Source organism: Colletotrichum phormii (assembly GCF_030913505.1).
Source record: "Colletotrichum phormii strain CBS 102054 chromosome Unknown BDP81scaffold_6, whole genome shotgun sequence".
NCBI classification, from domain to species: domain Eukaryota; kingdom Fungi; phylum Ascomycota; class Sordariomycetes; order Glomerellales; family Glomerellaceae; genus Colletotrichum; species Colletotrichum phormii.
Window position 1 is genome coordinate 1,701,843 of NW_026851448.1, and position 25,241 is coordinate 1,727,083.

The 25,241-nt window shown below is 56.7% G+C and overlaps 2 protein-coding genes across 2 annotated transcripts; one reads left to right on the forward strand and one right to left on the reverse strand.

Annotated features, from left to right (window-relative positions):
• Positions 1–186: 186 nt before the first annotated feature.
• On the reverse strand, positions 187–1,936 carry BDP81DRAFT_315072 (cytochrome P450; the record flags this gene model as incomplete). The annotated part of the gene is made up of 3 exons (XM_060584057.1): positions 187–342; positions 425–1,615; positions 1,685–1,936. The coding sequence occupies 3 exons, from the start codon at positions 1,934–1,936 to the stop codon at positions 187–189; spliced, it is 1,599 nt and encodes a 532-aa protein (XP_060447697.1).
• A 2,052-nt stretch (positions 1,937–3,988) lies between these two features.
• Positions 3,989–11,419, forward strand: BDP81DRAFT_345358 (uncharacterized protein; the record flags this gene model as incomplete). The annotated part of the gene is made up of 2 exons (XM_060586090.1): positions 3,989–11,038; positions 11,105–11,419. Coding segments are annotated over exons 1-2 (7,212 nt in total), but the record flags the coding sequence as incomplete, so codon positions are not given.
• Positions 11,420–25,241: the final 13,822 nt, after the last annotated feature.

A 25,241-nucleotide genomic window follows, 5' to 3' on the forward strand; every position in this document is an offset into this window, starting at 1 on the left:
TTATAGAGATAGATTAATACTACCAAAGTAGTCACAGAAAGCAGATAACTATATCGTCTACAATATTGTAGAATACAAGTGAAAGACTATATTGTGTAGAACTTGATGATAGGTAAGGATGATTATCTTGCCAAAGTCAAAAGTCTTCCATAAAAAAGAAAAGGTGGGGGTCAAGAGTCATGTAATTCAGTCCCGCATCAGCTTAGCGTCCTCCAAGACACCAGCAACCTCCGCCTCTCGCAGGATGATAGACTCGTAGTGCTTGTTCCTCATGTCGACCTTGACGGGGAAGGGCTCGCCCGTGGCCTCTAGGTTCAGGATATTCCTGTTGTATGGTCCGTTCTAGTAGTTGGTCGTCAGTCAGTGTACTGCACTCCCCCAAAAAAGGGAGGGAGGGAGGGAGAGGATGAGAGGTCACACTCACAGCCTTGTAGTTGACACACTGGACCAACCTAGCGATATTCAAAAATATGCTGCGCTGAGCCAGGCGGTATCCCACACATATCCTCCGCCCGCCGCCAAAAGCCCACAACCCGTGCGCGATATCCGTCTCGTGGCCGTCCAACCACCTCTCTGGCTTGAACTCCTCTGGGTCCTCGCACTCGTTGGCAACGGCGGGGCCGTTGATGGCGAAGGCAGTGCCCGCGGGGAAATAGTACCCTTCAAACTCCATGTCCGCGGACGTCGTGTGGTCCGGCGTGAGCGGGAACATGACGTGCCAGCGCAAGAGTTCCTTGGCCATGGCGCAGATGTACTTTAGATCGTCCATGTCGGCGAGGGTGGGCAGGCGGGCTGCATCGTCGACGCCGCAGAGGGCGTCGACCTCGTCCCGGGCGCGGCGGAAGACGGCCGGGTACTCGAGCGCCGCCATGGTCATGATGTTGAGGGCTTCGCGGGTCGTGTCGCTGCCGGCCTCGATGAGCTGCATGGCGACGTACATGCCGTCCACGTGGTCGCCTTTATATTTAGTGTCCGGGTGGAGCAGCGTGTCGCGGACAAAGGACGGGGGCGCGGTGCCGTTTTCGACTTTGGCGGCAATGGGGCTGTACCAGCGGTCGTAGAGGTCGTAGTTCCACTGGCCGAGGGCCTCCCAGTGCGGGCGCCAGAACTGGAGGAAGCGCGGGAGCCTGGCGAGGTCGGGGAACCAGTCGATGATGGAGGAGTTGATGGAGCCGACGAAGAAGGTAACTGCGTTTTGCATGTCGATGAGCTCTTCGGTGCTCTTGACGAGGCGCTCGCCGAAGGCGATGCGGTGGATGACCGAGTTTGCGTAGCGGTAGTGGTGGCGGTACCACTGGCTCGGCTTGAAGACGTACTCGGCCATCATCTGGGTGCTCTCGAGCTCCTGGAACTCGCCGTACTGGCGGAGGGCGGTGCCGCTGAGGAGGGCGTGCATGACGCGCCGGGGCTCGGCCCAGTCCTTTTGGGACATGAGGAGGGACTTGCGGTTGCGGCCGACGATTTCGTTGGAGATGGGCATGTGGGTTCGGGTGCTCGTCTGGCTGCTTCGCTTGGCGATGATTTCGCTGACGACACGGCTGCTGTTGAGGAGGACGAGGGTCTTTGAGCCGAGGTGGAGGGTGGTCATTTCTCCGTATTTTGCCATGGAGAGGAGCTGGATGAAGAATATGTGAGATTGATGTCTACGGGCAGCTCTAGAACATGAACAGAGAGGGATACGTACGCCTCTGTTGTAGGGGTCTCCTTGGCTGGCTTTGACTTGAAGCAGGCTCCCGAGTAGGGGAACGCCTTCGGGGCCTGGTGGCATGATGGGACGTCTTCCATCTTTTCCTCTGCGTTTGCCGATTGGTTTGAAAAATTGGAGTACTATCACGATGAGTAGTGCGGTGGTGGCTGCGGCAGCGAAGAGTATGGAGGGGACGAAGTGTTCTTGTCGTAGGCGTTCGATAACACTGTGGATATCCGACACGACCATTTTGGGGATGGGGAATTATCTGAACAACCTGAATATGTTGTTGATACAAAGTTGTGTGATGACAGCATGGCTACAGATTCTATAAGAGATCCAACGCTTTTATCATGGTGTTGAGCTGGGCCATGAGGATCTGGGTAGAGCGCATGTTCGGAATCGTTCCGACGCCGTTTAGTTTGGCTAGACCACAAACCCATGGTTTCGGAACCAAGCCGTTGCTAGGGTTTTAATTCCCCGACAGGCCTTGAACACTTTCGGAGTCGGCTAGAACAGATGATGCGATTATCTTTCTTCCGTGGTACTTCTGGCAAGCGTTCCGCACGATTTCCATGTTTGCCGCCATGGTTGCCGAGAGGGCCGTTAATTCAGTCCACCGGCCGGCGGACTCGGGGAGTCGGCGAGAGTGGGACCGACGGACAACGCGGTAAATATGGATCTCCGGCGCAAAGAAGCCACCCAAGCTGGGGCCTTTATAAGAACGACTTGCGGCGGCCAGAGATGGTGAAGACTTGGAAAAACTCATGCACTCAGTCGATCTCGAGCGATACCAGCCAACGCCTTGCTTCAGGCCGCCATGCAGGCGTAGACGGGAAATTCGCCCCTCTTTAGGATCAAAGATTTTCTGGCGCCATCGCGATACCCGATCTGCCGATGTCTGCGACTGTGGCTCACGTTGCGGCCTACGAGCAGCGGCCCAATCACGACGGGTTTGGGAATCCCTCTCAGTGTGTGACTCTGTGGCGCTCTGTGGTGCATCACTCTCTAGAGTGGAAAAGTCGCCAATGGGTAATCTCCCAGCACAGCAGAGGGTGACAGTGAGAGTGGTTACACGTGTTGCCGCAGGTGACCTGGTTAGACAGGCCGCAGTAGGCTGCAGCAGGCTGCAGCAAGACGATGCAGATCCCTGTCGCCGCCGTGGTTTTCTTTGTCTTGAGGTGTTGGAGAAGGCAGAGTAACCCGACGTGGATGGGTCAGGCCAAGAGAGTTGGAGGAACCATTGGTGAGTCAATGATGAATCAAGAGATGAAGCGTATCGCAACTTTGTGCGACGGCTTCGACACGTCTCGTCGATAAGAAAAAGAAAGGCTCATGGAAGAGGCGGTAAGGATGCGTTGGCGAGGGAGCGCCAGAGCGCCAGAGCGGGGAGACGAGCCGGGCTGATCTCCACATGGGACGTTGGGGATGGTGGCATTGGGTGCACTCGCTGACCTCAAGACTCGAGAGTCAAGACCTACGGAGTATGTACTATCAATACGGATGGATACTCAAGAGTGACTTGCAGAAGCGAGAAAAGAGCTGAAGCATAGACGAGAAGATGCAAGGCATGGATAGTGGATTGTACTCCGTAGTGGATGATGCATGGGAACAAAGTGCAGTGTGCAAAGTGAGTATGAATTATTAGATAAGCACAAGGCAAGGCACCCGTACGTAAGCGCGGGCAATTTCGACAGGGTGCCGCGGTGACCGGTCGGACACTTGGACCACCTCATGGGCGAGATGGGAGCTGAGGTGGAAACAACGGGCTAGGGCAGGTTGCAGGGATGGTCGTAGCTGCTGGCCGTCGAGTTCCTTTTCGTCCCAATTGCAGCAATTGGCAATTTCGCAGGCAGCTCGCCTCACCCTGTTCACCTCGTCTTAGTGGACCGCAATCGCTGGGCGACCCCGCCGCCATCTGAGGTGAGCGTCCCTCGTGTGGCCTCTCCTCCTTGCTCTTTCCTTGCTCTTTCCTCGTGCTGTCGCTGCCAGCTGCCTCCCTGAACCAGGAAGGGCCTAGCTGCTCCTACCTTCCTCCAGAACTTGGGCTCTCCTTCCCAGCGCCCATCGTCCCAGATTGTGTCCAGTGTGTGTCCCCAGCCACCCTTTCCCTCCCAAGTGTGCAACCCAAGTCTCCCCGTGCCCCCCCCCCTTCCACAATTTGAAGGCTTCCCACCACCACCCCCCCCCCCGCTCAGTCAGTTTTGGGGGGAACACCCCCGGAATATAGCTTCACGGCCTGTCCCGCTTCATCGCTTATTCCTCGAAAAACAAAACAATAACATCGCCAGATTATTGTCTGCGCACCCCAAAAAGCACAGAGCCTCATTGTTAACTCACCAACCACAATTCGACACCCCACGCCGTCGAACATTCCATCATTCAATCGCGACAACCAAGCCTTTCGAAGAGCGACCGATGCGCACGACAGGGTTCGATATACCCTCGCGACCATGATGCGAGATCCGCGTCGCCGGAGCCCAGAGAGCTCTCGGCGGCGAAGAAGAGACCGCCGTGATTCTCGCGAACAACTCGCCACCGCTGCCGACGAAAGCGTCATATCGAGCATTCCCGGTCCGTCATCGAGGGCCCCAACACAGCAGCAGCCCCTGCCGTCCCTGTATTCGCCGTCGCAATCGCAATACTCCCAATCCTATACCGAAGCTCAGAGATACCCCGAAACCGAGAGATATGCTGCCCCTTTTGAGAGATACTACGATCCTCAGCGATACGGCGAGCCCCAACGATACCCCCAACCCGAACAGTACCAGCAGCATCAACAGCACCAGCCGCAACAGCCGCAACAGCCGCAACAACAGTATCCCCCTCCCGAGGCCTTCGTTCAGCCTCTAGGCTATGGCCAACCCGAACGATATGCCCAGCCGCAGGAATACCAAGGACAGCACCACCAGCCCGAAAGGATGCGACCGCGAGGTGGCTCCAGTGCTTCTTCGTCCTCTTCCACATCCTCCTCCATGCTCAACATTTCAGCAAGGAGCCCCAAGTTTGGCGGCCTCTTCAACACATTCTTTAGAGCCCCCTCGGAGCAGCGCAAACGTCGTAGGAGGAAGAAGCAGAAAGCCCGCATCCTCTCCTTTGGCAATTCCTCTTCCTCATCCGTCAACTCTGACATGGCTTACGGTCGCGGCTACATTGACCGCGACAAGAGTCAGCTTACGAGCCCGGCGCCCCAAGCCTACGCGAGCCCCTCGCTGTACCGCACTGAACCCGCTGACGCCCGTCAACAACAACAGCAACCGCCTCCGGTGCCCCGCGACAAGACCGATGAAGAAATTCTCGAAATTGGTCGCCAACTGCAAGACATTGCCCGGAGGCAGAATGACCATGATCTCAAGTCTGCTGCCAAGTCGCGGACGTCCCAGCTGGCCGGTACTGCGGCCGGTGCCGCAGCCGCAGCCGCAGCCTTCAGCCATTTTCGTAGTAAGAGTAAGAGCGACACAAAGACCAGAGGATCTGGCACTTCTAAACCTAATGAAAACGCTTCCTCCTCGGACGATGACTGGGAATCAGCGTCTGAAGATGAGTCTACTACTACGGACGATTCCGATAACGGTCTGGCATATGGCTCTGCCGTCAAGCCGTCCAAGTCAGCAAGGATCTCAACGGCGCCCCCGGAGCAGATCAAGCCACCATCACGGAGGAGTACCATTGTGGACCCACGCCTCTTCGGACCCGTAAACTCTCTTCGCGGCGCCGTAAAAAGTCCATGCGGCTTCGGCGAGGAAGACCCCCGGTCCGCTGGCTCTTCCCGCCGCCACCACGAAGAGACGGTAGCCCAGGTCGAATCGCCCAAGACGGGGAAGCAGCCGATGCAGCGTATATACCCGGTGCCGACCTCGGATCCCGATAAGTTCGACTACGACCGTAGCTCTGTAACTTCATCCCGCCAGGATGTTCCCCAGCGTGCCCGACCCGATCCGGTCCCTATCCAGCAGCCTATTCCCATTGTGCCTCTTCCGTCCAAGGTTTACGATGCAGAGAGATTCGAGGAGGAGGAGGAGCGCCGGAACTCCAAGCAACCCCGCCAGCCGCCCAAGGGCAGGAGCGCTGCCGAGAATGCCATCGCTGGCGTAGGCATTGCTGCCGCGGCTCTTGGTGCGACGATGGCTGCTAACCGTAGAGACTCGAGCGAGTACCTCGAACGTCGCGATGACGGTCGAAGTGAAGTACGAGATCATCATCGGGAGGAGTACCGCGATTCCTGGCAAAACCGCCGCAAAGAGGAAGAACCCGAACGTCCAGTAAGGATCGAGCTGGAAGACCGCGACCCCCGTGATCAGAACGATCCCCGCCGGCCACATCGACGCAACAACGTTGAGATCATCGACGACCGAGACAAGCATCGTGCCGGCCGTTCTGATCTGGCCTATGAGGCCCTGAAGAAGCCCGATGTTGAGACTGACCCTCGTCCGGAGGTGTACAAGCTACCCCAAGGTGATGAGATTCGAGTTGAGTACGACCCAAAAGATGACCGCCGGCCACGTGAGGAACCCAAGGAACCTCGTAGGGATGACCGTAAGCCGGTGGTGGTCGTGGATGAACGCCGGGATGCGAAGCGGGTAGAGAAGCCGACTGAGGCGCCCCGAGAGAAACATGGGGTGGAGCATCCCGAGGCCCCCAATGCACAAGCCCCTATTGACCCTTTCCAGTTCCAGGTCGCTGATGATGCCTTCCAAACGCCAAAGTACGCCACCCCGAAGAGGCCCTTGACGCCCCAGGTCGTCACCGTCGACCGCGAACCCAACTTTGACGACTCTCCGCCGAGGAAGCCCGACTACTCGGAATCCCGAATGAGCCGCAAAGACTCCTTTGAACTCGAGAAGCGCCTGGAGCAGTACCAGCAAGGGGCACGAGACCGTTCCCGGACCCCTGAGCCGCGCCGTCGGAGGGACTCGCTCCAAGAGGAACAGCATGCTGCAAAGTCCATCTACGAGGAGGCCAAGCATGCTACCGTGCCAATAGCCGCCGCCGCCATTGCTTCTGCCATCGCTGTCGAGGAGGAGAGATCACGCAAGCACCGCAACGATCAAGTGACCGAGGATGGCTCCCGTGACAGGTCCCGAGCTACCAAAGACGCCGTGCAGGAGGAGGCAGATAGGTACTACCGTGAGACTGTCATCGCCCGCAAGATTGCAAAGGACGAGATCCGCTCGCGCAGCGCATCTCCCCACGACGAGTCTGTCGTTGGCAAGTGGCAGGACCACGATGAGGGTCCTGATATCGTCACAATAGTAACGCCGCCGGAGATGGATCACCCTCATGACAAGAGCCCCTACGACGCGCCCAACGCCGACGTTCGCATTGATCATGTCATCATCCCCGACGAGCTTTCCCGCTTCCGCCTGCCCCACCGTCGGCTCGATCCCGGCGCGCAGCCGATCTTCCAATCTCGCGATCCTTCTGCTGAGCGTGAACGACCACTGCTAAACCTCGTCTTGCCTACGCCCTTTGTTACCCCGCGCCACACGCCTGCCCCTGAGAAGCAAGCGGAACAACAACCCTCCAGCAGAAGCCAGGAGCCTGTTCAACCACGATCAGTTACTTCAACTGAGCCACCTTCTTCTGCAACCGCGCCTACCACTGAAATCGTTTTCGGACCCAGAGGCGAGGTTGTGGAAAGGCCTACGACACCCACAGCCAAGTCCGTCACTTGGGGCGAAAATGAGACCAAGAGCTTCCAGATCGAGAGCCCAGAACCTCCGAAAAAGGCGCCGTCCAGCACTTCTAGCAAGTCAAAGAAGAAGAAGAAACTGGGCAAGAGTTCACCGTGGGGCATCATCGCGGCGGGCGTCGCTGGTGGAGCTGCAGTGGCTGCAGTCTCCGAAGCCTCCGAAGCTCCCAAGATGCGCGATCCTTTCGAGAGCAAGCCGGACGAAGATAGGGAGAGGCATAGTCCGCCCGAGTCACCAAAGTCTCGTAGCGTCGAGCCTATATCGCCCATCATCGAAGCTGCCCCGTCTAAGCTCACCACGTCATTCGAAGATGAGGCAGACTTGCCCCCCGCCCCCGGCCCCAAGCCGTCCAGCCCTCAGACATCTAGAATGCCTGGCGCCTTTGCTGATGATCTAGAATTTGCCTCTGTGCTGGCGGCTGGTCTCCAAGACACTGGGTTTGACCCGAACATCGTGATTGACAACCCTACCTACATGCGCCGCGACAGCCCGCCGGGACAGAGTGAGCCGGCCGTCTATCACCAGCCTTTCGCGGAGACTGTCACCGACCTGGGCATCTATGGCCCTGATCACAACCATGATGGGCCTACTACAGGCGACCGCGGTTTTGTCATGGGCGAGGTGCCAGAAACGCCAGTAGCCGAGAAGGAATTGCACAACGGCCACGCGGCTGACTCCCCTCGTGATAAAGAGCGCCGTGACAAGGGCAAAGCTAAAGAGGTGCCATTTGTTGAGCGGGAGCCGCTAGTTGAAGAGACTGAGCCGTCGAGGAAGCTGAGCAAGAAGGAGAAGCGCAAGCAAAAGGCGTCAAAGAGGCAAAGCCTCGACAACGCGTTGCCTGACGAGACTTATGATGTCCCCGAGTCAAGATCACAGCGTGAACCTGCTTCTTCGTCTGCACCGGCACCTGTCTACGAAAGACCGCACGGCTACTATGACGTTCCCGAAGCGACATCACGACCTGAACCCAACCCATTTGCACCGATGGATCAAGCATACGCCAGAACTCACAGCTATCACGATGTCGCCGAAGCTGGGCCCCAACCTGCGCCAGCCCCTTACTCGCAAGCAGTGCCAACCTACGATAGACCTCATAGCTACTACGGCGAGCCAACAATCGCTTACCGAGACCAACCTGCTCCCTACGCAGAGACGGGCCCTCCTTACGAGAGGCCTCATAGCTACTACGACACCCCTCAAAGCCCGGAAACCGTTGTGGCGCTTGGCCCCAAGACTCGTGAATTCCAGGACGCACCTACCTGGGATCTGCCCAACTCTTCTGGGACAGCGCACTCTTACGACGAGACTCCCGCCTCTAGAGCGGTGGACTCCGAAGCTGCCCCGGCAGATGCCGAAGCCTCCCCGTCAGCGAAATCGAGTAAGAAGGATAAGAAGAAGAAGAAGAAGAATCGAGCCTCGAGATCTGATATCGTTGTCACATATGATGACGATGAGCCAGAAACCCAAGAGCCATCTTCTTACAACAACGAGTCGAGCACTTCCCGCGAGAAGCTGCCCGAGAAGGAATCATACCGCTCTAGTGAGCCTCAAGAGGCTGGTGACGACGCGTGGGACGAGCCTGCGAAGAAGAAGAAGTCCAAGAAATCTAAGCAGAGCTCAGACGAATGGACAGACGTCGAGAAACAAAGCGATTACACCGCGACTCCAACCGCCGAACGAAGCAGCACTCGCGACGGTCTTGAAGACTGGGACGATCTTCCGGCCAAGTCTCAGCGGGACCGTTCCAAGTTCGAAGACGGAGATGTGAGCTCTGTGGTGTCTGATCCGTCGAGCAGGCGAGAGAAGTCAGAACGCCGTTCCAAGAGCAGCCGGCAAGACGACCGCGACGTGAGCTCCGTCGTCTCTGACCCTGCGAGCCGACGTGACAAATCTGATCGTCGATCTCGAAGCAGCCGGTACGAGGATGCTGACGCTAGCTCGGTGGTCTCTGATCCCTCGAGCCGGCGTGAGAAATCCGATCGCCGGTCCCGCAGCAGTCGCTTCGATGATAGAGATGCTAGTTCAGTTGTGTCCGACCCCGCCACACGGAGCGAAAAGTCAGAACGTCGCTCCAAGAGTCGCCGTGAGGACGAACGGGACGCGGCATCTGTTGTCTCTGACCGTTCGTCTCGTCGCGAGAAGTCTGACCGAACCTCCAACGGGACTCGCTACGACGACGACGCCAAGTCGGTGGTGTCCGAAAGTTCTGAACGTAAGAGACGCAGTCGAGACGACAAGAAGAGTCCCAAGGAAGACGAGAAGCGCAGTAGCGGCTTCTTCAACAACTTCTTCGGAAACAGAAGCAGTAAGGATGTATCTGGCAAGGATGAGAAGTCGTCTTTTTTAGATAATGCCGGCACCCTTGGCGCGGGTGCCGGCTTGGCGAGCGCCGTGGCAGCTTTGGGCTCCATGATGTCCCGCTCCAACGCCAACGAACCGCAGTTGGAAGAGTCGTCAGATGCTCTTCGACATCGCGAGAGATCCGCCAGTCCCCCGCGAGACGTTGACATTGTCGATCCTGAGATTGTGCCGCGGACTATTAGACCTGCTATCGATCCTCAGTACGGAGACTTCCTCCCTCTGCCACCCAGCCCAATGCCGCCCAGTACCCCTGGCTCTCCCACCCAGACAGACTTGGATGAGCTTCCTGCCCTGCCCGACAGCCGGCCGGAGACGCCACCGGAAGAGCGCAGGCGTCAGCACGAGACCAAGACACCAAAGACACACGCGCGCAAGCGTAGCAACATGGAGACACCGACCAGAAGCCCTAGTCAGACAGCCGTGCCCTTCAAGCTGCGACTCGGGCAGAGGTCGGCACCTTCGTCTCCCGGTACCTTTGGAGTCTCTCCAGTCACTTCCCCAGCAGTGCCGACGTTCCCCGAGACCACACACATCACCCCTCCTCACCCCGCTTCCCTGTCCAGGCGCCCTTCGAGGCCCATCTCGTGGGAAAATAGTCGCGAGATCAAACCACTCTACCTGCTTGAACAGGCTCGTCAGGAATCCGCAGCTCAGCCAATGGAGCCACCCATTGATTTCCCAGAGCTGCCTCCGAGCGAGCCGTCCTCGCGGGAGTCTCCCGCACCAGAATTCGCGCTGCGTGATGAGGATGTGAACTACTTCCATCAGCTTCAAGCATCGCCCTTTGAGCCTGACCTTCGTCTTGACACGGATATGTCCCGCTATCCTGAACAGACGACGCGCCGTTTCAGCTCGCAAGAAACTACACCCAAGGCAGAGCATGCAATCCAGCATGCTAGTGCCATGTTTGATGCGGCGTCGCCTGGCCTTCCCGCTACTGCAGATGCCGCCAGGGGGGTAGATTTGTCAGAGCATGAACTAGAGAAGCTGCCCGCACTTCCTGCTAGCTCTCTGACGTCGCCGACAACAAGATTGGAGACTGTATCGGCATCCCCTCTTTCTCAAGAGAGAGACTTACCAGCCCCATCAGTTGCAGGAACTGCAGTCACTCTAACAGAGTTGCATGACTTGCCAGCTCTTCCTGCCAGCCCTGTGGCATCCCCAGCAACGGCTATTGCTAGCCCTATTCATCATGCGGCCAAGTTAGAGCAGCTACCTGCTCTTCCCGACAGCCCCGTGACGCACGCAACTGAGATGCCCGAACCGGAACAAGTAGAGATCACGTCCAAAGAAAGAAGTTCGTATCTCCTACACATGACGCCCCCATCAATCATCAAAAATCTAATGGATCGTGACACACCAGACACACCATCGAGCCCTACGCCAGACCGGTCTCGTGATATCGCTGCCAACTTGACCGAGGTTGACCATGACGGCCATTCCCGCGATGATGCTATCGGCGCTCTGTTGGGGGGTGCCGCGGCTGGTCTGGGAGCTGCTTACCTCACAGACCGTCTCAAAAGCCATGACAAGTCGGCAGAACTTGGCCGCGAAGCAAAGGCTTTGGAAGCTACTGAGCCAGCGGAGCCACCAATGGTTGAGGCGAAGAAGTCCAAGAAAGACAAGAAAAAGAAGAAGAAGGGTAAGGGTGCGTCAGTCGATGGTCCCATCCTTCCCCCAGATGAGCCTACTTCTTCTGTTCTTGCAACAGATGCCGATAAGACCTTGGTGTCAGCCGAGCCACTTGCAACCGACTCCATCGACAAGGACTTCTCGCCGTCAAGCGACCAAGCTCGTACCATGCCAATTGAAGAGCTAGCCCACGCCTCGATTAACGACACTGTTCACGCCGTGCCACTCGACAAATCTGTGGAGCCCTCCGCCGAGGTTCCCTCAGTCGATGTCTTCCCTGACGATATGACCAATTTGCCATCGCTTCCTGCTGCGTCTGCCGATGAGGACGCACTTCTCTCAGCCGATTTCACTCCCTCACCAGCCCAACATGTCGATGAAACGCTGCCTCTAAGTCAGACTCGTCTATCTCCGGAGTCGAAAGCCGAGGCACTTGCCGCGGTCGATGCACGTCCACATGTGCCAAGCAACGGTGACGACGCGGGAAAGCCCCCTACAGAACCGTCTATAGATAGCAGCGCTCTGGTCGAGGAAGCCGCCCCCGAAGCCGCCACACCTGAGCGTTTTATCGAGGATGACGCGTCTGACAAAAAGCTGTCAAAGAAGGAGAGAAAGAAGCAACTCAAGATCAAAAAGGCTTGGGAGCAGGCTCAGGCTGAGATGCAGGAGCTCGAACGATCCACCGGGTCGACCGAGCAGAACAGCAAGGCCGCCTCCGAAGCAGACACGACGCCGTTCGCCAATTCCGCGCTTGTGTTTGAGCATACTGCAGAGACTACCGAGGCCGAGCGAGCTGCGGGCGTCCCGCTACCTGAGGTCTCGGATGAGGTTTTTGAAGCTCCTCGAGAGTCGCTGGCTGATGTTGGGCCCGCTCCCGAGCCCGAAGTTGCTCCCGAAACAGAGGCGACGCCAACTTCCCTACCTGCGATTGAACAAGCGGCAGCTATCCCTCTACCAGAGGCCTCGGACGAGGGCCTTGATGCTCCTCTGGACTCTGTGGCCCCTATCGAGCACAAGCCTGACACCGCTTTCGATGCAAAGGTACTGCCAACTTCCTTGCCGATTCATGAACAAGCTGCAGAGACTCGTGAGATCGAGCAAACTCCAGCTGAGCCGCTGTTCGAGAAGGTCGAGGACGTGTCTCAGTTGGAGGTCAAGGAGGCGTCTGAAGAGCAAATCAAGGTCAAGACCGAGGAGGAGCCCAAAATCGAAGAGGATCCCTTTGCTGGCTTGAGTAAGAAGCAGAAGAAAAAGAAGGTGGCAGCAATGGCAGCAGCTGCTACCGCCGCCGCCGCCAGCGCCGCTGCAATCGCCACCCACGAAGCTGACGCTTCTGAAGCCAAGGAACCCCCCGTCTCTTCAAGCCCACCTCTCGAAGCCATCTCGGAGCCGCCAACTGGTGCCGAAAAGGCAACCAAGACCACCGCGGAAGTCGAAAAAGCTGCGGATGCCCCTCTCTCTGAAATCTCGGAACCTATTCCAGAGACTTCTCTCGAGCCTGTCGATGCTCTCAAGGAGAAGGAGTCTTCCGATGCCGAATTTGCTGCTGCTGTTCCGCTACCTGAAAACGTCAACGAGTCACTCGAGCCAGAGATTGAGCCAGACGTTGTACAGGTCAAGCCTGAAGAGCAGTCGGAAGAGCAGCCCGAGGTTGAGGTGGACCCCTTTGCCGGCTTGAGCAACAAGCAGAAGAAGAAGAAGAGGGCCGAGATGAAGGCGGCCACTGAGGCTGCCGAGGCTACTAAAGCTGCTGAGGCTACCGAGGTTTCTGAGACGACTGCCGTCGACGCCGCCGCCGTTCCACTTCCTGAGCATGTCAACGAATCACTAGAATTGGAGGCCGAACAACCCAAGCCTGAAGAGCAGCCAGTGGTCGAGGAGAAACCAGTGGTCGACAAGCAGCCTGTGGTCGAGGTGCCTGTAGTCGAGGTGCCTGTAGTCGAGGAGCAGCCTTCGGTTGAGGTGGACCCCTTTGCTGGTCTCAGCAACAAACAGAAGAAAAAGAAGAAGGCCGAGATGAAGGCAGCCGCTGAAGCTGCCGAGGCCGCTGGTATTGCTGCCGCTGCCGAATCCGCTGAAGTAAGCAGAGCGGTGGAAGTCGAGCAGCCAGCAGTCACGTCACCCTCGAGGCCCATCGAAGAGGACAAGCCAGCTGCTGAAGCGACTACTGCTCCTGAAACCAGCACCTCTCAAGCTAAGGAACCCATCGAGTTTGAGCAGCCTGCAGCCACTTCTCTCGCAGACAACGAGGAAAAGAAGCCTGAAGCAGAGCCGGAGCAGCCCAAGGTGGAGGAAGACCCGCTTGCAGGTTTGAACAAGAAGCAGAGAAAGAAGAGGCTGGCTGAGATGGCCGCTGCCGCCGAGGCTGCCGCTCAAGCTAGCGAAATTCCCGAGGCGTCAAAATCTCTTCCAGAGCCTTCTCTGGCCCCCTCTGCAGATGTTCAGGAGGTTAAGGATACGGATGAAGCTGAAAAGCTCCCGGCACTCCCCGTCACTGAGAAACCGGTTCCTGTCCCGGTCCTAGATACGACCCAAGAACCACTGCCTGAGATCAATGATCTCAAGGAGGAAGTCAAGACTGACCTACCTGCTTCGCCCCCGATTCCTGACTCTCCAGTCCCTGACACCAAGAAGGGTAAGAAGAAGAAGAAGGGCAAGAAATCTCTGAATGCGACAAACGAACCTCTTCTATCTACTTCGGCCCCCGAGTCCTCAACTACTTCTTCTCAGCAAGACACTCCTGCGTTGAACATCGAAGCAAAGTCGGTTGGCACCGCTGATGACGTTGCACCCGTGCAGCAAGAGTCCGTTTCCGAAGCGCCAGAAGCCGAGTCCGCCGAGGTCCAGGACAGGCTTCCAGACCAGCAACTCGATATCCATGGCCCCCAGGAAAAGCCGAACACACCATCGGAATCACTGCCGTACCCCTCTGAGTCTAAGGACAAGTCACTCGACCCATCTGACAGCTTGGCTGAGCAGCAGATTGCAATTCTTGATCAAGACGATAAGCCCGCCGACACCAACGTGGTGGCCATTGACGAAACTAAGCCTGTACCTCTACCACAAGAGGAAGGCCCAGCCACGCTTGAAGACGACCCCTGGCAGCTAGACGAGGACCCATGGAAGCAACAACCTTCTATCTCTGGACAAGAAGACATCTCTGCAAAGAGCGATGAGGTTTCACAGCCCCCGAAAGCCGATCAAATCACTGATGACACCTCTATCGGACTGCGGGAAGCAGTGGACCCAGCTGAGGCCGAGTCTGCGCCTTTGTCCAAGAAGCAGAAGAAGAAGCTGAAGAAGTCCAAGAAGGACCAGACAGCTGACGCTTTGTTTGAAGCCGAAGCAAAGCCTCCTTCCACCGAAACAGCTGCAAGCACAGAGCCTTCCGCTTCTGAATTGAAGTTGGTATCGACCGATAATGACACTCCTCAAGCTGCCTCCGTAGAATCTGCTGTCGATAACGCAGTAGTCGAAACGTCCGCCGCGAAAGCATCGGAGGAGACACCCGTTTTGCCTGATGCCGAACCAGATGCTGCTACTGTTCCTCTCCCAGAGGACGATGGCGATTTTGTTGAGCAGGCCCCCAAACAGATCGCTGCCGAAACGGATGCAGCAGCAGTGCCTCTCCCTCAGGATGCTGCCGAAAAGGCCTATGAGGTATCTGAACCAGTTTCGGCCGAGAAGGATGCCGCTGCGCTCCCTCTTCCGGAAGATGTTACTGAAAGAGCCTCCATTCCCGCTCCTGAATCTTTTGACAACGTGCCATCTGTTGTTGACGACAACACAATGGCAACTTCTGAGCCCAGCCTCATGGAGCCGCCACAAGCTGAACCCATTCAGCCCGAGGCGTCCGGCAAGAAGAAGAAAAAGAAGAAGAAGGGCAAGGGTGCTTCGCTGTCACAGCTGGATGACGTAATGTCGTCCGAGTCGACGCCTCTACAATCCCCCCCAGGTATCCAAACTCCTACCACCGAGGCTCCTATCACCCAGGCTCCCGTCAATGAGACTGCCGCTACCGATGTCCTTATTGGCGAAGGTCCCGTCATCGATACACCGGCGTTTGATGCCTGGGGAATCGAGAGCCCTGCTCCCGAGTACTTCCCCAACGCCCCTACTACTGAAGCTCCCTCTGTCGAGGCTCCTTCCGTCGAGACTCCTACCGTTGAGACTCCTGCCGTTGAGATTCCTGCCGTTGAGACTTCCACCGAGACTCCGGCTGCTGAGACTCCGGCTGCTGAGACCCCGGTTGTTGAGACCCCGGAGGTCGAGACTTCGACAGATGCGGCTTCATCAGCGCAAGCTCTCTCCGCCGAAGACGTCGTCAACGAAAGGTCCCCCGCTGAAGAGCCAGCGGCTGAGGCATCCAAGGTTCCAATCACGGATGCATTCGCTGAGGACCTGTCCAGTCAGGGGATTGTTACCGATGCCAGCGCTTCTGAACCCATTCCTGTGAACGCAAATCATCCAGACGACATCGATCTTCAGACGGCCAAGTCGGACGTACTTACCGAAACGGCCCTGGCTACGGCGGACACTCTTGAGACTTCTGCGTCTTCTTCGATTCCCACTGAGCAACAGCAAGATTTAACTCCGGCCGATGAGACTTCCAAGTCTTCCAAAAAGTCGAAAAAGCAGAAGAAGAAGGACAAAAAGGCAGCCGAAGAGAACGACCAGGTGCCTGCAGTCATCAATGAAGCGCTCCCTGCTGAGCTCGCAGATGCTACTTCATTCAACACACCAATTGATGAGAAGTCCTCTGCCACCGACGTGCAGAAAGCCGATCAATCCCAGGCAATCGATGCCAAGTCGACAGATCTCGCTATAGAGGAGACAGCTCAAGTGGAACCTCAAACGCCAACAACGATAGAAAGCCAGGACGAGGCTTTCCTCACACCTCCGCAAGGGCCTGCGACTCCTATCAGCCCAGACGAGGTTTTCGAGAATGCCTCTCAGGAGCCGACGCTGGTCGACAGCCAAGTTGACTCGCTTGAGTCCAAGCCGCAAGAAGCCTTTGCCGAGGACCAGCAGGACCGTGGTCTAGACTCTCCAATTGAACCCGAAGCACTGTCGTCTAAGAAGAGCAAGAAGAAGGCTAAGAAGGCTGCAGCAGCCGCCGCAGCCGCAGCCGCTGGCGCTGGCGCAGCCGTGACCACGTTGGAGCCAGCTATTGAGGACGCTACCAAGGATTCGGACAAGAAGGATACTAAGGACGAGACGGTTACGGACGAGTCGATCACAGACAAGACGATCACGGACGTTGGAAACTCAAACACGACCATTTCAGACAAGATTGGGGAGATGGAGCAATCATCGCAAGAACCCCCCGCGAGCGGCGAATTCGCTACGGACAGCAAGATTTCAGAGGAGGCAGACCCAGGACCAACTGTTACCAAAAAGGGAAAGAAGAAGAAGAACAAGGGCAAGAAGTCTTCTACCCTGGACCCGGAGAGTACCCTCGAAAACTCGGCAGATGTAGCGAATACAAGAGAACAGTCCGCTTATTTGACCTCTCCGTCGGGAGAGCTTAGCAGTGACGAAATCCCCTTCCCGCAAGCAGACACGTCGACAGAGGCTGAGTGGCCGACTGCTACAACTGCGGGCAAGAAGAAGAGGAAATCCGTGACCTGGGCACCTGAACTGGAGTCTTTCTCGACCATTGTTGAGCCTGAGCCTGAATTGCCTCATGAGGATGGCTTGGAGACGGCAAGCAACACGGAAAGCGACTCCATCTTTCAGGCATCTTCTGCAATCGAGCCAAGCTCGGTACAGGATGCGTCAAGGGCAGGGGAGTTGCCCGAAGCAGGCAGTCCAGGCGATGTTCCGAACTCGAAAGGTTCAGAAGACAACGCCGATCAACAAACAGCCACAGCTGTGGCGGAGAAGGATCTCGACTCTGATGGCCAAGCACAGATGTACCCTGCAAGCGAGCCCAGTGAGGAGGCCCTGCCCACACTGCAAGACACAACAACAATCCCCAGCGATGATGTTCCGTCATCTTCTGGGCTGAACACCACGCGGGGAGTCGCAGGCGAGCCAATGGATTATCTGACCCAGGAGCTTTCAACGCCTGCCTCTTCCAGGGAAGGCGGCGCAGAAGTGGCCAACGAGAAGGGCGGTGAGACATATGAGCGGGAGCACGAGGTGGACGCGGAGCAGGTGGCTAGCGCCCAGGCTGGTGCAACATCGGACCCCGAAGCTGCGGGCCGCCCTGACACCATTGACGAACCATCAGCGGGATCCAACGCTCAAACGGGAGAGGTCGGCAGCCAGGACCCCGGCCTGCATGCGGGTGTGGAGCCGATTGACGACAAATCACTGGAGAACACGCAAAACGGGCGGATAGCGGATGCCCAAGCCGTGGGACCGGCCCTCACCGACTCGGCCCTGGAGCTTCTGGAGGCTGGAGACCCACTTCGCACCCCGGTCACAGCCTTGGCGGACCAAGACTCAAACACGGAGATCCCCCAACCTCTGGGACAGGCCACGCCGGAGGGACAGGTACCCAGTCAGACATCATTGGAGGTTGGCAAAAAGTCTGATGCGGGGATTACTGACTCTACTGCCGAGACCGAGACCCTTCCGGAAGACGTTCAGCAACTAGACAAATTCTCAAACGTTGACAAGAAGGAAGAAGAAAAGAAGGACCAGAGAGAGGAATTCGAATCTCTCGCCGCCAATGCTGGATTCCCGGGTCAGTCAGATTATTCGGAATCTTTGGGTCAACCGATCTTGCCGGAGCCGCAACTAGAGCCGCTTTCGGAAACTCTTCCCGGCTTTGAACCGACAGGGGACCCGAGTACCACCCAGGACCCGGACCAGACCGAGACACAAGTCGGTCAGGAAGACGACCTTGGTTCTGAGCCCTCAAGCTCGAGCAAGATGTCCAAGAAGGACAAGAAGAGCAGCAAGAAGAAGACCAAGGCTGCATCTTCAGAGCCGGTTCCTCAGGATGATGTCCAAATTCTCAAGTCACAGATTGTGGACGACGGAGCCCCAGCCGCCAAGGCCATTGACGAATCAGTCCAAGCACCGGAGCAGGCGGGGCCGGAACCCTCGCCGGATGTCACGGACGCCCCGGAGGCGACCACCGTAAGAGAAGCAATCGAGGCTGGCGAGGATGAATGGGCAGTTCAACCAGCTGGCAAGAAGAGCAAAAAAGACAAGAAAAAGAAGGCTGCGGCTCAAGCATCTGCTGTAGTGGAAGAGCAGAGCACTGAGCCTGCGCCTGCAACGCGCGAGTTTTCCACTGAGCCAGAAGCTCCTTTACCGCCTTCAGTAGATGAAGCCTCCAAGGGCGACGATACTGGCAACCACAAGCCAACAGAGGATTATAGGGACGTCCCGGAGAGTGTAGAGCCCCAGAAGAGTGAAGAGGTCCAAACTCCCGCAGAAAGCACATCAGATGAACTTCAAAGTTCATTACAATCAACAGCAAAGGAGGAGCTGCCAGCCGAACCAGTAGAGGCTGACACCAGTGACTTCGAGCCGACCAAGAAGAGCAAGAAGGACAAGAAAAAGAAGAAGAAGCAACAAAGCCTTTCATTAGACGACAGCCAGGAACTTCCACAGCCGGAGACTCCGCTAGAGGAATCTTCCTCTGCTTCACCTGACAACGTCCTCTTATCCGACGACACAGCACAGAAGCTTTCTCAAGATGTGCACAGTTCTTCAGAGACAGCACCCGAGGGCCCGTCAAAGGCTGATGCTCAGGATGACTCGACTTTGAAGTCCGAGGAAGCACCACCGACCCAAGACTCGCCGGCAACTTTGCAGCCTACCGACCTGGAAGCAGGAGCCTTCCCTATCCCTGCGACTGAAGAATCCGAAGTCAAGCAGGAGTCACCCACAGAAACTTCCATCCAAACCGATCCTCCTGCAACAACCCTCGACTCACCTGCAGACAACATCACTCCACTGGCAGAAGAAGAGTTCTCAGCTGTCACTAAGAAGTCCAAGAAGGACAAGAAGAAGAAGGAGGGCCTCGCTTCAGACACCCCCGACGAGGCGCCAACCACGCTTGAACCGGAGCTTGTGAGTAAGGAGATTGACCCCTCAGATGCAACGCAGTCTTCTGAGCCGTCGACGATGCCTGCTGTGATGCCAGCCGCAGAAGAGTCAGGCCCCAAGATTCTGGAGGAGGAAGTTACTGCACCACAGGCAGCGGCAAACACCGAGCCGCCAGCCACTACGTCCGGGGGCTCTATCCCTGAGGACCATTCACCAACCACCTTGGAGGAAGAGATTACCACCTCGAAGAAATCGAAGAAGGACAAGAAAAAGAACAAGAAGGACGTCGCACAGGACATTTCGGAAGACTCTCCTGCTCTAGAGGCAGAACCTGCGCCTGAATCAACACCAGTACCACAACCGGAGGAAGGTCGCGAAGAAGCCGTCATTCTTAGTGACGAGGTGACAACCCAGCCAAACGACACCTCGGAAGAATCCACAATCACGACAGAGCTTCCCAAGCAGCAGACGGAGGTCGAGGAGGACCCCTTTAAAGGCATGAGCAACAAACAGAAGAAGAAGAAGAAGACAGAAATGGCCGCTACCGCTGCTGCGCTAGCTGTTGCTGCTGAAGGCGCTGCTCAGGAACCCAAGCCTGCTGCCGAGGAGCAATCTGTCGACTTCGCCCCTGCTGCTCTCGAGACCCCCCCTGAGGTGCAGTCTACTGAGGTGACCGCCACCGAGGAGCCTTCTGTGCCCGAGTCACAGCCTGCAGAGGAAATCAAAAGTGCGGCAGAGGTATTACCGGAGTCGACAGAGCAGACGAAGTCCGAGGAGGATCCGTTCAAGGGAATGAACAAGAAGCAAAAGAAGAAGAAGATGGCTGAGATGAAGGCGGCCGCTGAAGCTGCCGAGGCTGCTGCCGCTGTTGAGGCTGTCGAGGCCGAGAAGACGATGGAAAACAACACTGCCGATGAGAAGCCTGTCGAAGAGATCCCCATGGAGACACATTTCACAGACGACACGCCTGCCAAGGAGGTTTCTACTGAGGACAAGTCACTTGTTGGAGACACGACTACTGATAAGACTCTCATAAAGACGCCGGTCAAGGAGCAGCCCGCATCGGAGCCAGAACGCGCAGCGGAATTAGAAGTTGTGTCAGAGGCAGTATCAAAGCCAGCCAAAGTTGAGGAGGACCCTTTCAAGGGCATGAACAAGAAGCAAAAGAAGAAGAGGATGGCCGAGATGGATGCCGCTGCCGAGGCTGCTACTGCTACTGAGTCTGTCTCGGAGACCCAACAGATACCTTCTGAGCCTGCTACGACTGAGGAGGAGACACCTACTCCAGCCAAGCTTCTCGATAAGGAGCTTATCGTTGAGGAGTCTACTGCTCAAGAGCCTCCAGCTGAGTCGAAGTCTATGCCTGGACCAGAGTCCGAGCAGCTTCAAGTCGATGAGGACCCTTACGCTGGTCTGAGCAAGAAAGAAAAGAAGAAGGAAATGGCTGCTGCACTGGCCGCTGCCGAGGTCGAAGAAAAGGCCGTTGGGGAGGTACCCAACGAAAAGAAGGTTGCCGATGAGATACCTGCGGAGACCACCGTCGAGAATAAAGCTTTTGAAGAGGCGCCTGCTGAAGCCCTGGTTGCCGAGGAGTCATCTGTTCACGACAAACCCACCGACGAGAAGGCTGTCGAAGACTCGCTCGTTCCAGAGGCGCCTCAGGTCGACGAGGACCCCTTTAAGGGGCTGAACAAGAAGCAGAAAAAGAAGAAGATGGCTGAGATGGCCGCTGCTGCGGAGATGGCTGCCGCCGCCACTGTTTCTGAGCCTACCACTACTGAGGCCTCACAAGTCCCCGAAGAGAAGCCCGAGGAGGTGGCGGTTGAGAGCAAGACCATGGAGGAGACGCCTGCTGAGGCAGCTGCCGAAGAGAAGCCCACCGACAAGTCCGAGCCGGAGCTACCCATCGTCGAGGAGGACCCTTTCAAGGGCATGAATAAGAAACAGAAGAAGAAGAGGATGGCCGAGATGGCAGCGGCTGCTACTGCTGCAACTGCCGCCGGAGTCATCGCATCTGAAGTGAAGGATATCCACCACGACAAGGCTGCAGAGGACAAGGCAGACATCCCATCCGAGCAGCCACCCGCGCCTGAAGCAGAGACTGCCGCGAAATCTGAGGAAGCTCCTGGGGATGTTGGTCCTGAGCTTCTCGAGGCGAAGGAGGCGCCCGAAAAGACCGAGAGCCAGGTCGACACTTCTGCAGTCGCGGATGTCAATGTCGACGACGAGTTCCCGTTGGTCGAGAAGAAGGCGAAGAAAGACAAGAAGAAGAAGGGTAAAGCCTTGGACATCCTCGAGTCCGACCCTTCGACTGAGATCACCGCTCAAGCAGTCGAATCTCCCTCAGAGCCCTCTACGGAGGCTGTTCCTGAGCCCGTTCCGAGCGATTCTGCAGCTGCTGAGCGCACAAATGCTGCAGTAGAGGAGCCTTCCACACCAGTGCCAAGTGCAACAATTGACCAGTCTGCCGATCGATCGATGCATCTCGAGAGTGCCGAAGCACCTGTTGATGAGCCAGCCAAAGAGACAATCGAAGCGGCGGCACCAGACGAGCCTCACCCGGCTGCCGGTGTTGCTGCTGCCCAGGAATCTTCTAAGTCTGTGGAGGACGATTTGTTCCCAAAGATGTCCGAGAAAGATAAGAAAAAGAAGAAGAAGGGCAAGCTTCAGGATGACTCCAATCCCCCCCCTCTGGAACCGCAACGCCCACCGCCTTGGAGGCTTCGGACCCTCTCGATGTATCTGCCCCCAATCTTTCAGAAGCACCAGCCGTCACTACCACCGATGCTCCCGCACTTGACTCAACCGAGACGGCCAAAAAGACTTCGGTAGAAGTCTTGGAGCCCCAAGGTGATGCCGTTACTGCAGATGCAGGAGAAATGGCAAAGGTGGAGAGCGAGCTCCCTCTTGCTGTCAATGAGGCTGAGAAGGTGCCGTCGGCTGATGCAGAGCTGCCAACCGTTGGGGCAGATGCTACTTCAGCTTCAGTCGAAGACTCTTCCGCCGAAGTTCCTACCGTAGCTTCCGTCGAGACTCCTGTTGAGGCTTCCGCCGAGATTCCAAACCTCGATGACGAATTCCCAGCCTTCCAGAAGAAGTCAAAGAAGGATAAGAAAAAGAAGAAGGGCAAGGTTCAGGACGACATTGACATCACATCGGGAACTGCCACTCCAGCTGAAGCACTCGAAGCTGAGAGTCAGCAAATGCAGTTGCCCAATGTCTCTGTCGAGCCGGTCGAGGCTCCTTTAGATGCCAACTTGCCCGAGTCCGAGCCAATCTCCACTTCAACCCAAGAGGTGCAGGATCGTTCAGTAGCGGAAACCGTCGCACCAGCACAGCTGCCCTCGGCTCAAGTGGATACTCCCATCGATCAAGATTCCATCGCCAAGGACTCCCAGCTTCCAATCGACGCACCAGTTGAGGAAGAGTGGCCTGGGGCTGTGTCTGTCAAGAAGTCTAAGAAGGACAAGAAGAAAAAGAAGTCCATGGCCGAGGAAGATTTCGATCTTGCATCTGGAACCGCCACTCCGATGGAGACCACCGTCGAAGACACCAAGGAGGAAATAGCACACGTCGACGACGCTACGACTACCGACAGGTCCCTCGCTTCTGATGACAAGACAACATCCGATATCCCACTCGCTGAGCCCCATGTGGAAGCCCCACTTGAGGCTGACTTTGTACAAGCATCACTTCAGGAGGCAGTACGGCCTGCGTCATCACAGGGAGTCTCACAAGAACAGCTGGCGGCAGACCTACAGCAACAACCTCCCGCGCACTTAGCCGAGCACCACCCCGAGCCATCAACTTCTTCGAAATCTATCGAACTTGAGCCAGAGCAGGTTGCCGAGGAGACAGTGGCTGCCGAGGAGCCGTCAGAGTTTGTGGTCAAGAAGTCCAAGAAAGACAAGAAGAAGAGGAAATCTACCTTGACCGAGCCCGAACCTCCCGTTCCAGTTGCTGAGGAGCAAGTTGCCACGCTGGAACCCGCTGGCACCGAGTTCGTCAAAGAGCCAAGCACTACAGAGCCCATCGTCGAGAGCTCGGCCGTCGAGCCTGTAGAGGAAACGGCCTTGCCTTCTGAGGAGTCGGCTTCGGTGGTTCCGGAGACTGAGCCCGCGGTTGTCCTCCCTCAAGATGCCCAGCCAAGACAAGTAACAGAGTCCGACAAGGCATTGACCACTCTGGACCTTGAACCCGAGCCGAAAGCTCTCGACACACAGCCTGATGCTGCACCTTTGATTGAGCCAGAATCCGTGGCTCCAATCTCAACCGAGATTCTACATGAGGCTACCTCTGACCAAACCCGATCAATCGAAACATCCGACGTCGTGGCCGAGCCAGAGGTCGCAAACCCCGTTAATCTCGATGATTTCTCACCTGCGAAGAAGAGCAAGAAAGAGAAGAAGAAGAAGCGGCAGAGCCTAGCATTTGACGCCATTGAACCCGAGTCGCCCTTGGCCTCTAGCACCGCAACACCCAAACTTGAGTCGACTGAGCAGCAAGAAACCGAGCAACATTTGGATCAGCAGCCTCTTCCATTAGAAGGACTTACCTCGAGAACTGAGGACTATGTCTCGGCCGAGGAACCGGCGTTCGCAACAGACAGATCCCTCGATTCCACTTCTGTCCCTCAGCCTCTGCCCACCTCCGACGCATCAGCTGGCCCCCAAAAGGTGGACATCATGACACCTGAACGCCACGATGACCTCGATCAAGCCCGGATAATATCCGACGACACGCCAGCTGCTCAATCTACGTCGCAGCAGGTTGTCGGTGACGAGACATTCTCCGCTGGCCAGGTGGATGCAGTCTTGTCTGACGCTCCAATCGAAGTGACTACACAAGATGACAAGCGCAGCTTGGAGGAAACGACCGTACCAGATGTCCGCGAGAGTGTGCTCCCTGAGGACCCCGATGAAACCTTCGTCGTCAAGAAGTCCAAGAAAGACAAGAAAAAGCGCAGTCAGGTGCAGTTCGAGGAGCCGGCCACGCCTGATCTCGAGACCCAAGATGCATCTGAGCAAGCCGTCTCCGCCGCAGATCCAGCGTCTGAGGCTGTCTCTCGTGGGATAGTGCAAGGACCCGACGACTTTGACGTTGCGCCGCAAGAACCCATGGCGGAGGAGATCGTCTCTAAGAAGTCGAAGAAAGACAAGAAGAAGGCCGAGAGACTTTCTTTCGCGCACGATCCAGAGCAGATCGTTGAGGAGCAGTCCAGCGCCCCCGTCCTACCTGAAGGCGACTTAGCCGTAGCGAAAGCGCCAGAAAACCTCGCGGACACCATCGCTGAGACTGGTATTGCGAAGAGCTCTATGTCTTTGGAAGACCCAGGTTATCAGACAGCGGAGCTGCTCAAACCAGAATCAACAACTGAACCCGCCGTTGCTGGTGATGATGAATGGGACATTCCCGTCACCAAAAAGTCGAAGAAGAGCAAGAAGGGCAAGAAACAGTCAATTTCGCTGGACCGCTCCCCCATCAGCGCCATCTCACGTCCGGAACAAGAACCGGTTGCGCCTGGACCTAGCCGATCTGAAGATACAAAAGACACGGTTGAGTATTTCGACAGTGCACCGCGCGAAATCACTCAAAGCCCTTCAGCCCCGCCGCCTCCAGAGACCGCGTCGGCTCTCGAATCACCTGCGGTCATTGTCCCCGAGCCTACCGGTGCCAATGCCTTGTCTCCTACTTCGAACAAGTCAGTAGACATCGATCTCACTCCAGCACAAGATACTAGCAACATCGTTCATGAATTGCCTTTCGATCAGGCAAACAAGCGCAAGAAGATGAAGACGAGAGAGTTATCCGATACTCTCCTTCCCGAACCGATTGTTAGCTCTAGAGATGTTGCGGCT